The sequence below is a fragment of the Trichomycterus rosablanca genome, chromosome 7, assembly GCF_030014385.1.
Source record: "Trichomycterus rosablanca isolate fTriRos1 chromosome 7, fTriRos1.hap1, whole genome shotgun sequence".
In the NCBI taxonomy this organism is placed as follows: domain Eukaryota; kingdom Metazoa; phylum Chordata; class Actinopteri; order Siluriformes; family Trichomycteridae; genus Trichomycterus; species Trichomycterus rosablanca.
In genome coordinates, this window is record NC_085994.1 from 36,359,869 (window position 1) to 36,379,924 (window position 20,056).

The 20,056-nt window shown below is 41.2% G+C and overlaps 1 protein-coding gene across 1 annotated transcript in view; it reads right to left on the minus strand.

Moving 5' to 3' along the window:
- Window positions 1–7,837, minus strand: part of bmp1a (bone morphogenetic protein 1a) — a 67,975-nt gene extending 60,138 nt beyond the window's left edge. The window contains exon 1 of the mRNA XM_062999324.1: window positions 7,518–7,837. Within this exon, the coding sequence (XP_062855394.1) occupies window positions 7,518–7,674 (157 nt within the window). The 5' untranslated portion in view covers window positions 7,675–7,837. The remainder of the gene's footprint in view (window positions 1–7,517) is intronic.
- Window positions 7,838–20,056: the final 12,219 nt, after the last annotated feature.

The window sequence follows — 20,056 nt, forward strand, 5'->3', positions numbered from 1 at the left end:
TGCTACTAGCTAATGCAGACACCTAAATGCTGCAAAGGTTGAACCTTGGGTGTTTCAAGTCAGCGTTCCCAACTCAGGAGGGCCAAATCCTTACATGGGAGATGTGATTTGTCAAATATGGCCATTTAAAATGGAAATTTCTACACATTTACTATTATTAGAAATGATCTAAATCACAACAGATCACCACAACAGTCCTGAAAATGCAGGTCAGACTGTGACTTCATTTACATTTACACAGACAATTAAAAGATCCTGCCTTCTCTTCAAAGACTTCCTGGAATTCTTTCAAACTTTGAAACGTGAATCATCAGAACAACAACAGAAATGTACGAGTAGATACAAGTAGAGCTTAAATTAATCAAATGTAAAGATGTACATGATTGGTTAAAGAGCCTTGAGAAAAATCGTAATTAAGGTTTTGCTTTTATTTAACCAGCTTTATCTCACAGCTGTCCGTTCTTATCTAACTTGTACTGACACACACAATTCTGCAGGACGAAATGGTTTACTAGTAAATCCAGCTGCTGGGTTTTGTTTTTTAAGAATGACAAACTTTAACAACTCTACCAACATTCTTTAATATTGTGCTCAAAGATCCAGAGCAATTTTTTCAAACTGCCTTTGCTGCTGCATTCTATTTTACCAAATAGTGAGCCAAATACCCCACCACCAATGGTGAAGTCAAAGGTTTATATAAACTTGTTTGGATCATGTTTTGATGGCTGTTTGGGGATTTTAATGATCTTTTTCTCTGACACACAAAAATAAGTTGAATTCTTTCTTGTGCATTTTCTAAAATGACACTGTATGGCCAAAAGTATGTGAACACCCCTTTTGTGTTTTCAGCCACAGGTATTGCTAACAGATGTATAAAATCAATTATAAAATAAGTGTCAAATAAGTGTTATGATTTTTCCAACTTCAGGCAAAAGTTTCAAGTCCACAAAGTGAGCTTAATGAGTTTGGTGTGAAGGAACTCCAGCAACCTGCATGGAGACCAGACCTCAAACTCATTTAACACATTGGGATAAACTGGAATGTTGATTGCGAGCCAAGCCTTTCTGGCTGACGTCAGTGCCTGCCCTAATACATACTCCTTAAAAAGAATTGGAACAAGTTTCCACAGGCATACTTTAAAATCTGATGAAAAGCCTGGGTGGGACGGGGGCAACTCCATATCATGCCTACTGTTTTAAAATATGGTGTCCGACAAGCTAACTGTGTGCATACAAATACTTCAATAGCATGGAAGTGTGGGCTACACAGTCATACGCTGCAGGCAACAAATAGCCCTCAGGCTGCAGGTCGAGACCCCCTGATTAGTAGAACGCACAGTATAATTGGGGGAACTGGAGACGAGGCTGAAATCAGGTCTCGTGGCTTATTTTCTAGGAACAGGCACATCGTTGCATAAGCAGATCGATACACAGCAAGTGTGAGAACTGTTTGTCCAATAAGAAAAGAACTCGGGGACGCTCAACCCTGAGTGTGTGCAAACACACCATCTGGGCTCCGATGTCCGAGCCACGCTGAGCTGCCCTCTCCTAACCTCCGCTAAGGCACGGACAATTACTTTCCCATCGGGCCCCCGGGGGACGAGAAAGCACGGAATAACTTCATACCCAACCCAGCTGGTGGGTTTGCTAACTCCGTATCCGCTGCATTGGCACAAACCCAGTAAATACACTCACGATCTGCAAAGTCTGAACTTGATTTGCTTTCCCACGTGCCCGGGGTTTATAGCGCTGCTGAGTTCTTTCAGCTGTGAGAATCTGAACTCACTTCCTCCCGCGTGTCACTGGATGCAATTACGCTAAAGTGACGCTGTTTAAACGTGATGTTTACAAACTGAAAGGGTCTGTAGATGTGAACAGTAACATCACGTTTCGCATTTTACGTCACTGACGGTAAATAACTGGCTCACGACGACTTCCTGCTGTTTGTTTATGAAGTTTGAATCAGTCGGTCGAAGCATCGTGCCGGCTGGGAACAAAGTGCACAGCATGCAGAGGCTCACATTTGGCCAGACAACATGTTATTACATGGCTAAGAAAAGACTATGAAGTATGTGCCCTCTAGGACTGCCTAACACACACACCGCCTGAAAACACACAAATTCATACACACCAACACCAAATGTTTAAATTTACTGCTTAGGGACATCATTCCTGCAACTGTTTTTCTTTCTCTCTGACTAAATGAACATACACTTTTGTCCAAAACAAAAAAAATTAAACAGTTCATTCAACAATTAAGTTACGAGGGTTCTTCAAAAAGTTTCCACACTTTTTAAATTCTATTTATTGAGAATTTCAAAAACAAGTTACATCACTTTTCTACAGTCACCTTCTTTTGTGATACATTTTTTCCAGCGTCGTACCAACGTTTAAAAGCAAGTTTTGCTTGAGCGTGTAGCCACTGATGCACCGCTGCTCTCACATCATCATCACATGAAAATCATTTTCCCTTTAAAGCTTCTTTGAGTGTCCAAAAGGGTGGAAATCAGGTGGCGCTAAATCCGGACTATATGCGTCTCTCTTAGTTTTTCAGACATGACCAATTACTACTCCTCCCACCCTCACCGTTTCCAACCAAAATATAAAAGTGAGGAAACTTTTTGAAGATCCTTCATATAATATTATTTAAATGTGTCACATGGCGTCCAAATTCATTGTTACCGATTATGATTTATGAGGATAGTTAAATTAACTGCACCCATAAGACTGAGCCACAAGCACTGCGATAGGACAGTCTAAGACGTTCTGTACAAATCGTGGCCTAGTGGTTAAGGTACTGGACTAGTAATCAGAAGGTCACTGGTTTAAGCCCCACCACTGCCAGGTTGCTGCTGTTGGGCCCTTGAGCAAGGCCCTTAACCCTCAACTGCTCAGACTGTATACTGTAACTGTAGTGTAAGTCGCTTTGGATAAAGGCGTCTGCTAAATGCCTAAAACGTAAAAATGTAAATACAAATCTCAAAGAGCAGACAGTATGGAATTAAACTCCCTACAACCTTTAAAATGCAGCTGCCAGCCTGGTTTTCAACCAACCTAAACGCTGCCACATCACCCCACTGCTGCGCTCTCTTCACTAACTCCCTGTAGCTCCCGGGGTTCAGTGTAAACCAATGATGCTCGCCTACAAAGCCCCATGGACAAGCCCAAGCTACCTTAGAGAACTCACAAAACCTCAGTCTGTACCATGCAACCTTCGAGCCACTAGTCTCGCTCATCTTAATCCTCCACCCAGAACTCGAGGGGAAGACGAGCATCAAGGTTCTTTCTGTACCAGCACCCAAGTGGTGGAACGAACTTCCCTTGTCTGTTTGAACATCTGTGTCTCTCACTGTCTTCAAAAGACGATTTAAGACCTTCTAGACCTTCATCACCTCTTTAATAAGCACTCAAGGCTGAACAATAACATGCACTTATTAAACTTCTATAGCATATTTTTTAAAAGAAAAACCCTTGGTTCTAACAGCGTTTGAGCAGATTTGTATGCTTGGACTGTTGTCTACTTCAAACTAGAGTAGGGAAATGTTTACTGTGGAAGCACTTCTGTAGGTCGCTCTGGATAATGTAGATGTAAAATGGAAATGGAAATAAGAATGTTACTTAAAGCTGTTTCTATACCATTCAGGTTGAAAAACCATCTTTAAATATGACTGTTCACCAGTTTGAAATACATGGAACAGTAATGACTTACTTCATCATGGAATTAAAAGCTGAAGCGGAAGAAAAAAGCAACTGCACCAAACTAAAAGCTTGAAAAAAAGTGATCACATGAACAAAGCAAAAACAGCAGCTAGTGACAATGTAAAGCCCGCTTGACTGTGGACAACAAAACCTCTGATCCAGGAGCTTTCAATCTATAGCAAACATGTGTTTTTTGTGGTCCTTGAATGACATCTGACCATCCCTACAAATTTCCTCTCAGTTTTTTTTAACCCAACCTGGCAAACAGGCCACTTTTCCGTGTACTTTGGATTTATGGGCAATTGTTTGTCCAGATGATCCTGCAACCTTAAGTTGCTTAGAAATCACTTCAAGTAAAAATGAGAGCTTTCCGCGATCTGTACAGAGCTTTCTAGACTTTTAATTAAATGCCTGTGACTCAGTCTAATGGGTGCGATTAAAATAACCCTATTAATTTAGGCACTGAAAAGTTATAATCTAGGAAGATGGAATGCTTTAATTTGTTATATATACGTATACACATGTACAGAACCGTGAAATGTGTTTTTCTGCATATCCCACCCTGTTTGGAAGCTGGGGTCAGAACACAGGGGCAGCCATTGTACAGCAGTCCTGGAGCTCAGAGGGTTAAGGGCCTTGCTCAAGGGTCCAGAAGTGGCTGCATGGCAGAGCCAGGATTCTCACAGCTCTACCCATGACGATACCACTGTCCCCCAACGTTCCCAAAGTTCTAACAATGACATTGTGGAATTCATGAAATCTAGTTTGTGTTCCAATCATTCATTAAAAATAGTTTCAAAATTTACTGACAATACCAAAACTGTCGGACACGTCCCCTGTAAGTGTAGGTACACATAACGCTAACTAAACACACTAAGATCCACTTCTTCTGAGCATCTCTGGGTCGCCCCAGCATCATGTGGCTGGAATACCAATCCATCCCTGATCCACTTGTTGAGAGGGACTGTGTCTTTCACGAGGGGTGAAAACGTAAAAATGAACAGCCAAGTGCCCCATTCAGCTGCAAATGAGGACAAGCCAAAAAGCAGGGCCGTGAAAGAGTGACAGAATCAGGATGAAAGAAAAGGAGGGAGGGAACCATGCAGGAAGGAGGACAGGAACAGCAAAGAAGTAAATAGTGACCGAGATTTCAGAGACTTTGCGTTGTCTCCTGATTGACCAGGTCAGTAAGTCTTGGGTTGGGCGGCATTTCTGAAAACGTACTGAAAAAGCTTTTATTAAATAACATCCGACAGTTAACAACAAAAAGTAATAGCCTGCCACATCCTCCCCTCATCAAAACTGCAAAGCTAAGTTTAAAGCTTCTTTTTACCAGTGAGCAGTAGATTCCCATACACACACGCAGGAAACACGCTATACACAAGTACTCCTTTACTGCTCGTCCTGGCTGTCTCAACCAAGCAGCACTACTCCCCATCTAGTCCTCCCCTCCACAATCAGAGCCAATTGTGTCTGTAGAACACCCAACCAAAAAAAGGAGAACCACCGAGAGGTTTTAACACATATTTTATTTGTCCTGTCTACTGTGATGTAACAAGAAGATCCAGAGGATCATTCCTTTTTAGCAATTGCCAATCGCCACCAAAGGTCAATTACAAAATCAATAAATGCCATGAATCCAAATTCAGCACACAATCCATTCTTACAAACTGAACTCACTTAATAATAACTGACTGAAATGAAGCCTTGACAAGACCAAAGTTAATTACTGCCCTCGAGCCACAAGTAAAAAGAGGTCAATTGTCCAACAATCATCATGACAACTAGACAGACCAAGTCTAAGCCATCTATCCTTCAGTTCAAACATGTCAGAGGTGTAAACCTTGTAATACATGATATGACAGTTCAAGAGAGGTTGGCAATCGGCTAAATATGACACCACAATACATAATATATATGGCAACGTTCTCAACTAACTTAATAACAAAACAAATCGAGGGGGGGAGGAAATACGCTACACTTAGCAATAATGTATGTGTCCATGAGAGTGGCTTAGGGAAAATACAGAAGTGGGTAAATTTGTTTGGTTGTTAACTTGAAACTGGCTCTTATTCCTGGAATCTAAATACGGTCTAATCTACATATCAACTGTGAGCACACAACTTCTACTGATACTCTTTATTCATGTTGTACCTGTGTGACCAACTTGCGTCTGGTTAAAGTCCTGCCTGATGCTTCCAAAACTAAACACATTGTTTGATTTAACCTGGCCATTAGGACACACACATCAGTGCACCCTTAGTGCTGGTCTCAAGCACAGGTTAATTAAAGGGTTGTGTCAGAAAAATGTTATTCAGCATAAAAACTGTGCGACTGTACGATTTACCCTCATGCCCTGACATCTGCAGCTGGAATGAATAATGATCTGATTTGATGACATGTGACATAACATGGAAGTATGGATGTTCTACCTAAACAAATACAGACTGTAGAAAAGTATCGAGTTTCTAAATTCTACCACACTAACAGACTGTCATGCCATGACAGATACAAAATCACAGTTCTTTGGAAAGTCACTTCTGGTCTATGTTGGTAATGAGTTTTGCATGTTTTCCATGTGTGTGTTGGTTTTCTCTGGGCACTACTGTTATCTTTTACACCCCAAAACATATAGAAGGTAAATTGGCTGCCCAAAATTACCACCAGGTATGAATAAGTGAGTGTCATGGATGTATTGGTACCCCGTCCAGGCTGAGTTTCTGTCTTGAACCCATTGTTTACAGGTGGCACTTATCAGGCAGTAAAAATAAATGTAAATAAATGACAGAAGTGAGACCTAAAACACTTTAAAATGCTGGATGGAAAAGTTTTAGAAGCGTGTATCTACTTTTTGACCCCCATGCCCTGGCATCTGCAGCTGGAATGAAATATGATCTGATTTGATCAGATGACATGGCAGTATGGATGTTCTACCTAAACAAATACAGACTGTAGAAAAGTATCGATTTGCCACTAACATGGTAACGTTCCTAAATTCTACCACACTAACACACTGTCATGCCATGACAGATACAAAATCACAGTTCTTTGGAAAGTCACTTCTGGTCTATGTTGGTAATGAGTTTAGCATGTTTTCCATGTGTGTGTTGGTTTTCTCTGGGCACTACTGTTATCTTTTACCCCCCAAAACATACAGAAGGTAAATTGGCTGCCCAAAATTACCACCAGGTATGAATAAGTGAGTGTCATTGATGTATTAGTACTCTGTCCAGAATGAGACAGATTGTTTATGGTTGGCACTGACAAGGTAGTAAAAATAAATGTAAACAATAAAAAAAAACACTTTTAGGTGCTGGATGGAAAAGTTATAGAAGCGTGTATCTACTTTTTGACCCCCATGCCCTGGCATCTGCAGCTGGAATGAAATATGATCTGATTTGATCAGATGACATGGCAGTATGGATGTTCTACCTAAACAGACTATACAGACTGTAGAAAAGTATCGATTTCGTTTAGAAATACAACACCCCATGTGTGCCACTGACATGGTAAAGCTTCTACCACACGAACACACTGTCATGCCATGACAGATAGAAAACCGACGCAACTTTCGGAAGTTTTCGCCCAAATTCGGAGATGAGAAACTTTCCGCTCGTGTTACGTGTCCTGCTGGTGTCGATGTGGCTGCAGATTTGCAATCACAGTATAAACACTGAACAAACCGAGCACCGATTTACTAAATAAACACACCGGGATTGTTTTATATGTCTTGTCTTGCTGTCAGCTCGTGCAAAAGGAGAAGAAAAAAAAAAAAAAGCACCGGGCGAAGCGTAAACAAACGCCGCGGCTTGTCCTCACCGGCTTTGCACGGGTCTTTGTAGTCGATGGTTTCTGGAGAACCGGTCGCCTCCTCGTAGTAGCTTGGCTCCGGTACCGCCGGGTCCCAATCAGCAGCAGAGAAGCCCGAACCGAGGCTCGCGATCAGCAGCACCAAGCAGAGCGCCGCGAGCTCCATGATCCGGGGAGCGAGCCGAGCCGAGCCGAGCCGAGCGAAGCGGGGAGAGAGAGAGAGAGATAGAGCCGATAGAGCGGAGCAGAGTACAGCACAGCAGCGATGAGAGGACAGGACAGCACTAACGGAGACACAGATGAGACAGGGAAGAAGGGACACGGGGAGGGAGGAGGAGGAAACATGGGAGGTTTCACGGGGGAAACGAGATCCCTCTGGAGGGCGGGTTTTACCTAGTGATGTCCATGATGACTCACATCTCTGAGTCGGTTCCTCAAAACAAACCCTCGAGGTTGATTTGTTTGATTCGTTCGATTCACCACTGACTGAGTTACAATAACTACTTAACACCCCGAAACATAGGTAGTCAACCTGCTTGGTCCAAATTACACACCTTCATCAGCCTTAAACACAGTATGAGGGCAGTTGTAGCCTATCGGTTAAGGTACTGGACTAGTAATCAAAAAAGGTTGCTGGTTCAAGCCCCACCAAGTTGATGCTGTTGGACCCTTGAGCAAGGCCCTTAACCCACAATTGCTCAGACTGTATACTGTCACAGTACTGTACATCGCTTTGGATAAATGCTGAAAATGTAAATGTTAAACACACAAAACACACCTCCTCTAAGTGATTCAACAAGAGTTAAACAAGAGACTCAAGCGGAGCCCCAAAACAAACTTTGTCCAGGTCGTTGGTGGACATGATTGGCAGTGCCGTAAACTGAGGGGATAGCTAAGATAAGCACTTTTTACAACCACGGTGGATGGAAGAGCACGTCAAAACACACGGCACGTAGACCTTTGAGGCAGATGAGGCCCATACTCTTGTCAGCTAAGATCAGGAATGTGAAGCTACAGTGGCATACCTGTCAAGTCTCCCGTTTTGGCCGGGAAACTACCGTATTTTACCCCTCTTTCCCGCCGTCCTCCCGTATTAGTATTTTCCCGTAAATTTCCCGTATTATATTATAATTTTAAAAAACATTCCTGTGCCTCTCCAAACTGAAATGTCACTAACCTCCACTGGGTGGCAGTTCTCGCGAGGTTAGTGCGGACAGCGGGAACAAACCTGGAACAGGGAGAGATGGATGGATGCAAGGAGAGAGAGGGCATTCCTGCCAAAAAAGTAAAGACTGCATGTAAATATCTAGAGAAATGGGACATCGAATTTACTTTTCTAAAGAGGAGAAGAAAATAAAATGTGTTTCACTTTAAGACAAGCAATGTGTATATATGCTGAAAATATGTCAAATAAATAAATGTGCTTCAATTCCCTTTTGTGTTTTCATTTAGGCTGTATTATAAGAATTACATACAGTGTATCACAAAAGTGAGTACACCCCTCACATTTCTGCAAATATTTCATTATATCTTTTCATGGGACAACACTATATCCATGAAACTTGGATATAACTTAGAGTAGTCAGTGTACAGCTTGTATAGCAGTGTAGATTTACTGTCTTCTGAAAATAACTCAACACACAGCCATTAATGTCTAAATAGCTGGCAACATAAGTGAGTACACCCCACAGTGAACATGTCCAAATTGTGCCCAAATGTGTCGTTGTCCCTCCCTGGTGTCATGTGTCAAGGTCCCAGGTGTAAATGGGGAGCAGGGCTGTTAAATTTTGTGTTTTGGGTACAATTCTCTCATACTGGCCACTGGATATTCAACATGGCACCTCATGGCAAAGAACTCTCTGAGGATGTGAGAAATAGAATTGTTGCTCTCCACAAAGATGGCCTGGGCTATAAGAAGATTGCTAACACCCTGAAATTGAGCTACAGCATGGTGGCCAAGGTCATACAGCGGTTTTCCAGGACAGGTTCCACTCGGAACAGGCTTCGCCAGGGTCGACCAAAGAAGTTGAGTCCACGTGTTCGGCGTCATATCCAGAGGTTGGCTTTAAAAAATAGACACATGAGTGCTGCCAGCATTGCTGCAGAGGTTGAAGACGTGGGAGGTCAGCCTGTCAGTGCTCAGACCATACGCCGCACACTGCATCAACTCGGTCTGCATGGTCGTCATCCCAGAAGGAAGCTGACGCACAAGAAAGCCCGCAAACAGTTTGCTGAAGACAAGCAGTCCAAGAACATGGATTACTGGAATGCCCTGTGGTCTGACGAGACCAAGATAAACTTGTTTGGCTCAGATGGTGTCCAGCATGTGTGGTGGCGCCCTGGTGAGAAGTACCAAGACAACTGTATCTTGCCTACAGTCAAGCATGGTGGTGGTAGCATCATGGTCTTGGGCTGCATGAGTGTTGCTGGCACTGGGGAGCTGCGGTTCATTGAGGGAAACATGAATTCCAACATGTACTGTGACATTCTGAAACAGAGCATGATCCCCTCCCTTCGAAAACTGGCAGTTTTCCAACAGGATAACGACCCCAAACACAACCTCCAAGATGACAACTGCCTTGCTGAGGAAGCTGAAGGTAAAGGTGATGGACTAAACCCAATTGAGCACCTGTGGCGCATCCTCAAGTGGAAGGTGGAGGAGTTCAAGGTGTCTAACATCCACCAGCTCCGTGATGTCATCATGGAGGAGTGGAAGAGGATTCCAGTAGCAACCTGTGCAGCTCTGGTGAATTCCATGCCCAGGAGGGTTAAGGCAGTGCTGGATAATAATGGTGGTCACACAAAATATTGACACTTTGGGCACAATTTGGACATGTTCACTGTGGGGTGTACTCACTTATGTTGCCAGCCATTTAGACATTAATGGCTGTGTGTTGAGTTATTTTCAGAAGACAGTAAATCTACACTGCTATACAAGTTGTACACTGACTACTCTAAGTTATATCCAAGTTTCATGTCTATAGTGTTGTCCTATGAAAAGATATAATGAAATATTTGCAGAAATGTGAGGGGTGTACTCACTTTTGTGATACACTGTATGTAGGAATGTCCACAGCATTTCAGTGTCAACAAAGGTAGGCCTATCAGATTCTGATAATCTAATTGTAGTTTGTAAGTGGTTCACAGGTGGTTATTTTAGATTTCTTGTAAACCTGTCTTAAAATGTAAGGGATACTGAACCTCGGTTGGGCTGGTGGGACGGCTCGAAGCGCGCGGCGGAAAATGTCCCTTATTTTTAAATCCAAAACTTGACAGGTATGTACAGTGGACACAGGTTTATCGAAACTGACAAACTAAAGATTGAAAACTACTGCCTGAGAGAATGGAGCAAAATCACATTTTACACCAACAACAATTGATATCCTTAGTTTCAAAACAATTACAGATAATTCAAAGTTAAAGTGAAAGGTGATGAACACAGTGGTAAACATGGTTCTTTCACGGCTTTTCAAACAGTCAATATATTTTCTTTGTACTGTTTTTAACTGAATGAAGATCAATACAGGATCAATACAGGATTTTAAATCATTGACACCTGCCTTTATATACATTTCTTCTACTGTCCCAACTGTAATTGGGCTTGTACAAAAACATGAGTACCACTGTATCCAAATAATGACCCACATGTGATTAACCAAAAAAGAGTCACCAGTTACACCTGCACCCAACACCAATGTGAAAATCAGCTTTAATAGAAAGCACAATGTGCTGTCACGCCCCAAAAACAATCAGATTTTTATGATTAAAAGCTTCTTAGTTTCTCATTCATGTTCTTTCCACGCCTGTCTGCTAAGCCCGGATTACAAGCGTAAATCCTTTATTAATTAATCATCAGCCATCTATACTGAATGGCTCATAAAAGTACAAACTGGTGAACTGATGCCATTAAAATATGAATTGGCTTAATTGGTATGCAAAGCAGCCTCAGATCTGATCCACTCATCAGCGGATCAGACGACTGATCTTTATGTAACTGTGATGTTGATCATTTTGTGCTGATCAATGGCTAATGCAATGTGAAAAAAAGATTATCATGGCTGAAGTCTGTTTATTTTCTAGGCCTATTAAAATTAATTACTATTCATTTTTACTAACTTCTTCAACCTGGTCACCACACAGACATAATGGACACAGGGCAATATTAAACACTACATGGTGCCAATCCATCAAAGTGTAATACACATTTACTCACTCAACTCACTAACACTCTCACTAACTCACCCACCCACTTACTTGGGAAATGGCATGGTGGCCCAGCAGGTAGTAAGGGTGTTGCACAGCACCAGGATCCTGGGTTCAGTCCTCATTTCTGGTCACTGTCTAAGAGAAGTCTGTTAGGTTTTCTTGCCCCTTTATGCTTACACATAAAACAGGTCTTGCAGGAGGTATGTGTGTCACACAGTAGCAAGGTGTGTGCACAAAGGTGTGTGAAGGTAGTGTGTAGCATGGCACCAGGGTCCTAAGGACCTGCACTCAATCCTCATTTCTGATCAGTGTCTGAAAGGTGTTTGGAATGTTCTTCAGTTCTCCCTGTGTTTGGTGGCCTGTTCATGTTTTTCATTTTTTTACTTTGGGTCCAGTGTTCCCTGATGAGGTGAAGTGGTTACTGAAGATAAATGATTGATAAATACATTTGTCAACACACCAAGTTCTGATTTACCAACTATGCCAGTCTTCCTTATTTCTTTACTTCAGAAATGTAGAATTAGCTATCCTAACCTGGTATTACTTGCACAACGATTCAGTTTCAATATTTTTAATATTGACGTACCAACAGTGACACTGTAAAATTTTAATATTTTGGAAGAGCAGATGAGAATACTGAGTGGAAAATACAGGCAAAAATAAATTGTTTGCATTAGTAAAGGTTGCCAAGAACCTTCAGTGGCAAAAGTCACTGAGTAAGTGTTTGAGTCATCTATGGTCATAAATGCTGTCACATAGTGTGAAATGATGTTCCCCATGTTACAACACAAGTCCAGATTCTAAGAAGAACCATCACATGGCAATCAACCTGTGACCTGTATGAGCAATATTCTTCACAGTTAAAACAATGTGGACATCAGACTATGAGCTTTGACCTCTTCCAAAATATTGAGTTTTAATACGGAGTTGCTCTCCCCACTTCTAGCCATAGCAGCCTTTACTTTTCTAAAAAGGCTTTCCACAGCTTTTCAAAGTGTATCTGTGGAAACTAGTGCTCGTTCAGTCGAAAAGCACCTACAAACAATGTTCTAATTCCTTCCTAAAGGTGTTAGATAAGGTTGAGGTTGGGTCACTGCATTTCTTTTAGACCAAAACTTGTCAAACCATGTTTTTATGAACCTTGCTTTGTGTAAAGAGGCCAGGCTGTTTGGCCATCCCTTCCCATATGACTGTGTAGATGCCTAACTGGACAACAGCACCTCTGAGATTCGAACCCTGAATCTCGGCGGTAGTGGGCTAGCATGTTTTACTGCTGCGCCAACTGAGCATCCCAACAAACTGATCAACTGTATGCTGGAGATTGCCCCCCTGTTCAGGGTCTATTTCTGCCCTGTGCCATGTACTTCCAGGAGAACATAAATAAATGAATATAAACACTGTTGTTTGCACACATTGATAAATATTTTTCTTTAGCTTTGGAACAAAAGGTTTTAGGTTAAGGCCCAAAGTGACCTCAGTCAGCTGGAACATGACCTGGTCTGAACGTGATTGTGACAGCAGCATGGTCTGGCCCAAAGTCTGAAATGCCTGAAAAAACATACACCGGTTTAATAAAAGATCTAGTGTCTGTCAGAGCTGAATCGTGATCACAAGTGGTACTTTGTTGAATGTTGAATTGCAGTTTTGTGATACGATCCCTGTTGGAGAGTTTTGACTTGTGACCTTGTTCCTCTTTTTTATGCTATTGTCCATGTAAGTAATACATTTGCAAATTGGGCAAATTCCTCCTAGGTAAATTATGCAGCTTTGAAATGTAACAAAATAAAGTTACCTGTTAAGGGAGAAGAGTGTCACCTAATAAAGCCAACTGGGGACTTCTGGATAACAATATTATCCATCACAGTGATTCCCAACCACTGTGACCAAGGACTCTCCCTGAGCAAATCTAATATTTCAGGTACTACCTAAAAATGATCTTGCAAGTCACACACACATGCACAGTTTTACGAGCGAGTCTGATTCATCACCACTTTAACATTATGGATATATATATATACAGTGTATCACAAAAGTGAGTACACCCCTCACATTTCTGCAGATATTTAAGTATATCTTTTCATGGGACAACACTGACAAAATGACACTTTGACACAATGAAAAGTAGTCTGTGTGCAGCTTATATAACAGTGTAAATTTATTCTTCCCTCAAAATAACTCAATATACAGCCATTAATGTCTAAACCACCGGCAACAAAAGTGAGTACACCCCTAAGAGACTACATCCCTAAATGTCCAAACTGAGCACTGCTTGTCATTTTCCCTCCAAAATGTCATGTGACTCGTTAGTGTTACTAGGTCTCAGGTGTGCATAGGGAGCAGGTGTGTTCAATTTAGTAGTACAGCTCTCACACTTTCTCATACTGGTCACTGAAAGTTCCAACATGGCACCTCATGGCAAAGAACTCTCTGATGATCTTAAAAGACGAATTGTTGCGCTACATGAAGATGGCCAAGGCTACAAGAAGATTGCCAACACCCTGAAACTGAGCTGCAGCACAGTGGCCAAGATCATCCAGCGTTTTAAAAGAGCAGGGTCCACTCAGAACAGACCTCGCGTTGGTCGTCTAAAGAAGCCGAGTGCACGTGCTCAGCGTCACATCCAACTGCTGTCTTTGAAAGATAGGCGCAGGAGTGCTGTCAGCATTGCTGCAGAGATTGAAAAGGTGGGGGGTCAGCCTGTCAGTGCTCAGACCATACGCCGCACACTACATCAAATTGGTCTGCATGGCTGTCACCCCAGAAGGAAGCCTCTTCTGAAGTCTCTACACAAGAAAGCCTGCAAACAGTTTGCTGAACACATGTCAACAAAGGACATGGATTACTGGAACCATGTCCTATGGTCTGATGAGACCAAGATTAATTTGTTTGGTTCAGATGGTCTCAAGCATGTGTGGCGGCAATCAGGTGAGGAGTACAAAGATAAGTGTGTCATGCCTACAGTCAAGCATGGTGGTGGGAATGCCATGGTCTGGGGCTGCATGAGTGCAGCAGGTGTTGGGGAGTTACATTTCATTGAGGGACACATGAACTCCAATATGTACTGTGAAATACTGAAGCAGAGCATGATCCCCTCCCTCCGGAAACTGGGTCGCAGGGCAGTGTTCCAGCATGATAATGACCCCAAACACACCTCTAAGATGACCACTGCTTTATTGAAGAGGCTGAGGGTAAAGGTGATGGACTGGCCAAGCATGTCTCCAGACCTAAACCCAATAGAACATCTTTGGGGCATCCTCAAGCGGAAGGTGGAGGAGCGCAAAGTCTCGAATATCCGCCAGCTCCGTGATGTCGTCATGGAGGAGTGGAAAAGCATTCCAGTGGCAACCTGTGAAGCTCTGGTAAACTCTATGCCCAGGAGAGTTAAGGCAGTTCTGGGAAATAATGGTGGCCACACAAAATATTGACACTTCAGGAACTTTCACTAAGGGGTGTACTCACTTTTGTTGCCGGTGGTTTAGACATTAATGGCTGTATATTGAGTTATTTTGAGGGAAGAATAAATTTACACTGTTATATAAGCTGCACACAGACTACTTTTCATTGTGTCAAAGTGTCATTTTGTCAGTGTTGTCCCATGAAAAGATATACTTAAATATCTGCAGAAATGTGAGGGGTGTACTCACTTTTGTGATACACTGTATATATATACTATTTATATAATAAATGGTATCTGCATAGTGGTGACAGCATTTTAATTAAACCCTAAACACTAATTTTATTAAAATAGAAATGGCAAAAAACTAAATTCTATTTATTTTAATTTCATTTCATTTTTATCAATTGAATTTTCCTAGTCAGGGTTGTGGCAGGTCTGGTTCTACCATGAAACACTTGGCACAAGACAGGAATACTATAAACAGAGCGGCAATCCATCACAGGGCTTCAACCACCCATCCTCCCTCCACCTCCAGACGTAGCCGATCATGTCTGTGTAGACGCCCAGCCGGCCGATGGCACCACTGATATCCAAACCCGGTATAATATAGTATGCTGCTACTCCATCCAAGCATCTTTTACATTCTATTAATGAAACAGAAAAGCTTTCAATGTGTTGCTAAAAAGAATTAAATTACAGTAAATTACAGATGAAAAACATACGTAGATTTTACAATTGCTTGTATTTCAGTAGATGCAGCAAATTTTCAAAAGTCATTAGAACTACACGTGCCTCAGTATAAAAACCACTGATCTCTGAAAATTTTTTTTTTTTTTATTCTTGACAGTGAGAAGAATAAAGCTTTCATTGGCCCAATGAATAAAGAAATGAAACAAACAGAGGCTCTTTAGAAGTATTTAGCTTTGATCGTTTGGTCATTAGAACTTTAACCAATGTACTAACACTATTATCAATATTACATAAAAATAATGAATTGAATCCAAACCCTTGTCACAGAAGAACAGTCCTTCATCAGGCCAGTGTTAGAAAGTGCAGTCCAAGTGTACACAGGATCCACGTGCTGAGTAGTTCAGCAGATCATAACAAACATATTGAGTCACCAGCGCAGGAACAGCATGCTATCCCCACTGCAACTGGCCATCAGCCATGTCACGTTTGGCAGGGTGGATGAAAAATAGGTTGATGTGAATGTTCCTCCAGGATGTTATCATTACCAAGTGCTTTATTCCACAACAGACAACACAATCAGATTTCTTATGCACAAATGAGTCACAGGAGACACTCTTGTCAATGATTTCCTCATCTTGGTCTGATTTTGTATAAATATACATCATGTTTGGACGTTTGGATGGCGCAGTTTACGAGACAACTGTTTATAACGTGGTATTGAGAGACTATGATTTCTTCATGAGTCAAACGAGAATCATGTCAAGATGAAAATTTTAACAAGCCAGGAGGAACAGAAGGTTCTCAGCCAAGAGACTTACAGATCATGGTGTCACTTAAATAATAAAATTAAGATGGTACCAGTCATTACAGCTTTTTGTACAGCTGAACCTGTATGATCAGGACAGCTATTGGACAACAACACTGCAAAAAAAAGTATGTGGACACCTATTCATGAGTTTGCTGGGCATCTTAGTCCAAATCCATAGGCATGAATATAAAGTCCATCTTCACCTTGTAGATATAAGATCCATCACCTTTCAAACACCAAAGGTCTGCACAAAGCTGACCTCAACACTGTTAAACAGATTTGGGATGAATTGACACTACATTTGTGAGCCAGTGCTCATCTAATATCAGTGCTTGACCACAAAAATGCTTTTGTGTGGGCACAAAATTCCAACAGATGCCTCCAAAAGGTTGAGGAAAGCCATTTCAGAAAAATGAAAACTGATCTTAAAAAAGGGTCCTCATATTTTGAAAGTCCAACAAGCTTATAGTCAGGTGTTTACATACTTTAGGCCATGTAGTCTGGCTCATACACTTAGACCTTGCTTTTAGCTCAGGGGCAGGACATTCCCTAAACGGTTGCTGCAAAGTTAGAAGCATATAATTTCCTTTATATAATTGCTTTATTTCACCTGTTAGCAATTGTTGTGGCTGGAAAACATAAAATTAATAATTAAAAGTGGTTGTCCCAATACTTTTGTCCATACACTGTATATGCATAACAAGTATCGTGCAAACAAGTATCCAGATGTTAACATCACTGCAGATAGCAAGTTACTGTGAAATAATGGTGCATGATTGAACTTTGTTGAAAGCAATTCATCTTCCTCTCTCATCAGGACCATAATTACACCACAATCACAGAACTACTATTACAATCACCAAGAGCTGTTATCATCAAGACTTCACCGACTGCTTTAGTTCCACAGCAAGTGGGTTAAACCTGAAGCCTGGACCCTGAAGTCATGCAGCTTCTGCACAAAAATAAAAGATTACTGAATAGTTGAGGTCAAAAATCTTCACACATTTCTTGGTGACATGTATGTCATGGCAGTCTGAGGATTTTCCTGATCTCTGCATTTGTTCTTTTTGTATAACTGAATATTTAGAACTAAACTTTGTCCTATTTCATTTACAACAACCCCTTTATCCTGGTCAGGCTTGCGATGGGTCTGGTTCCACAGAGAAACGCTGGGCAAAATGCAGCAATACCCTGGACAGGAAGCCAATTCAATCTTTGGCCGTCACCACTTTCCTCAGAAATAGCCTATCAAGTCTGTGTAGATGCCTGGCCAGCCGTTAGCACAGCTGAGATTCTAATCTGGATGTCAGCAGTGGTGGGTTAGCGTATTAGATTGCTGCACCACCCAAGCGCCTTCTAAGGAAAATAAGCTTATAGCAACTTAGATGATTGATTTGGTGGTGTAGAACGTTGGATGTCATTTATCTTTGTGGTCTGGTCTTCTAATTCTTCATTAGTGGTTACAATGAGATGATTTCTCTGTGCCCATATAAACGGGGCACAAGCATCTCTGAAAGCTGAGATCTGCACTCAGCTTGGCACTAAGTATATGAAGCAATAGTCTTCTTACCACGGTCATGTTATGCCAAGAGAAAATTTGTCCAGGCAGATTTAATAATAGAAAACACCAGGAAACAGGTCTAACGTTAACAGGAAGCTGCTGGAATACAGATGTGACTGTTTACAGTCATGCAAGCTTTACATCACCATGGGCTTGGAGGCTGCTTTGCAAGACAGATGCCCCTGCATGAAATTCAGCATTAGAAGAAACAAAGACTGAGATAATTGACCACAGTGACCAGAAGTATGTTGGCAGAAGGTTAATGTGAGAAGTCATAGTGGCTGTTCGATGTGAAAGAGGCGTGCAGTATAATGAAATATTCATATATAAACATTTTATTATGTATTTCTATATCTTCTAAATTCATTTGATTATTTTTTTACATTTTAATGTTTAGTAAATAAGTATAACCTGAAAGTTTCTACAGTTCTGAAATAATTCAGCTCTTTCACTGTATGAGCTGTAAGAAAAATTGCACTCGTCAGTTTCATTCCCGACAGGAAATAGTTCAGCTGAGTTTTACAACTTGTTTAAATAAACATTGTGCTCATTAACGAGCGAATGTCCTGTGGGTTTCTTCACACACACAAAAAAACCAATCCCTTTTCCAAATTTCTTCAGCTTTCCAGGAGTGAGGAAGAAATGCTCTTCTCATGGGTGTTAAAGCAAATAAAAGGAAAATACGCAGATATAAACCACTGTAAAAATGTGTGTTTAAACTCATTCGTTCCTTTTCACTAAACACTTCGTCTGGTTTGGATCATGGCTGGTCTGGCACCTAACTGAAAACAATGGTTCCAGGGCAGGAAGAAATCTGGTGTACCTGAAGCACAAGGTCGTCAGTATTGAAAAACACTATTGTTGTCTGACCATTTATTACTTACAGGAACAGGATTATATTATAGTTACAGTAATCAGAGTGGGTCCTGCACCTACACCTTGGTTCACTGTGTATTCAAGAATAAAGGGTCTGAATTTTCCTACTAATGTCACATAATTTGGTCACAGATTACTACATTGTTTTTTAAACTTTTTTCTAGGGACCCACATTTTGTCCATGATTTTTACTGCAACCCAGGCAACATAAACAATGCATCAAAACAAAACACAAAACCAAATATAACTTCATTACTGAAAATGGTGACAATCTGGTCCCACTGTGGTTTATAAAATGAAACATAAAGCCACATGGGGCATACATGGTTAAGTTCATTTAGTGTTTATGTGCCTGTTAAAATTTGGTTTTATTATTATTATTATTATTTTTTCTATTTGATCCATTTCTTTTTGGCTTGCGACCCACCCAAGGGTCACAACCCAGGGTTGTTTACTGCAATACAAACAAGTATGTTGTTTAATAAATACATTCGGCGCCATTTAAACGGATGGATAAACTGTTTACCAATAGCAGAACTCGTTCTTAGTAGTACTTTCAAAATACTAGGTCAGAGGAATGAAACAGATATGGCAAAAAAAGCACAATTTCCAGCTGTGCAAGCTATCCATTTTGTAGTTTTTGAATTGATGGTTAAACTGTTTGCTGGACCGGTCATTATTATTACTAAGCAACTGGTAGTCAGTGGGAAAATACAGATATGACATGTAGAATAAAACATCACAGTTGGATAATTCCCCTCCCTGTTTTTCCCTCTTATTCAGACATAGATAATTCCACACTGCGCTTACATGTAACTGTCACATACACAACATACACTTGCTTAGAAGAACCACAGACTAGCACACTCCCAATAGAAATTGAGTCTGCAGGACAGCCAACCAGGCTAATGGCATTGCTAGCTCATTAGATGTTTTGCCAGCCAAACGTAATAGTATAGTCAGCACTACCTGTTGTTTGAAGTGTATAAAAAAGCTCTCATCTCTTTATC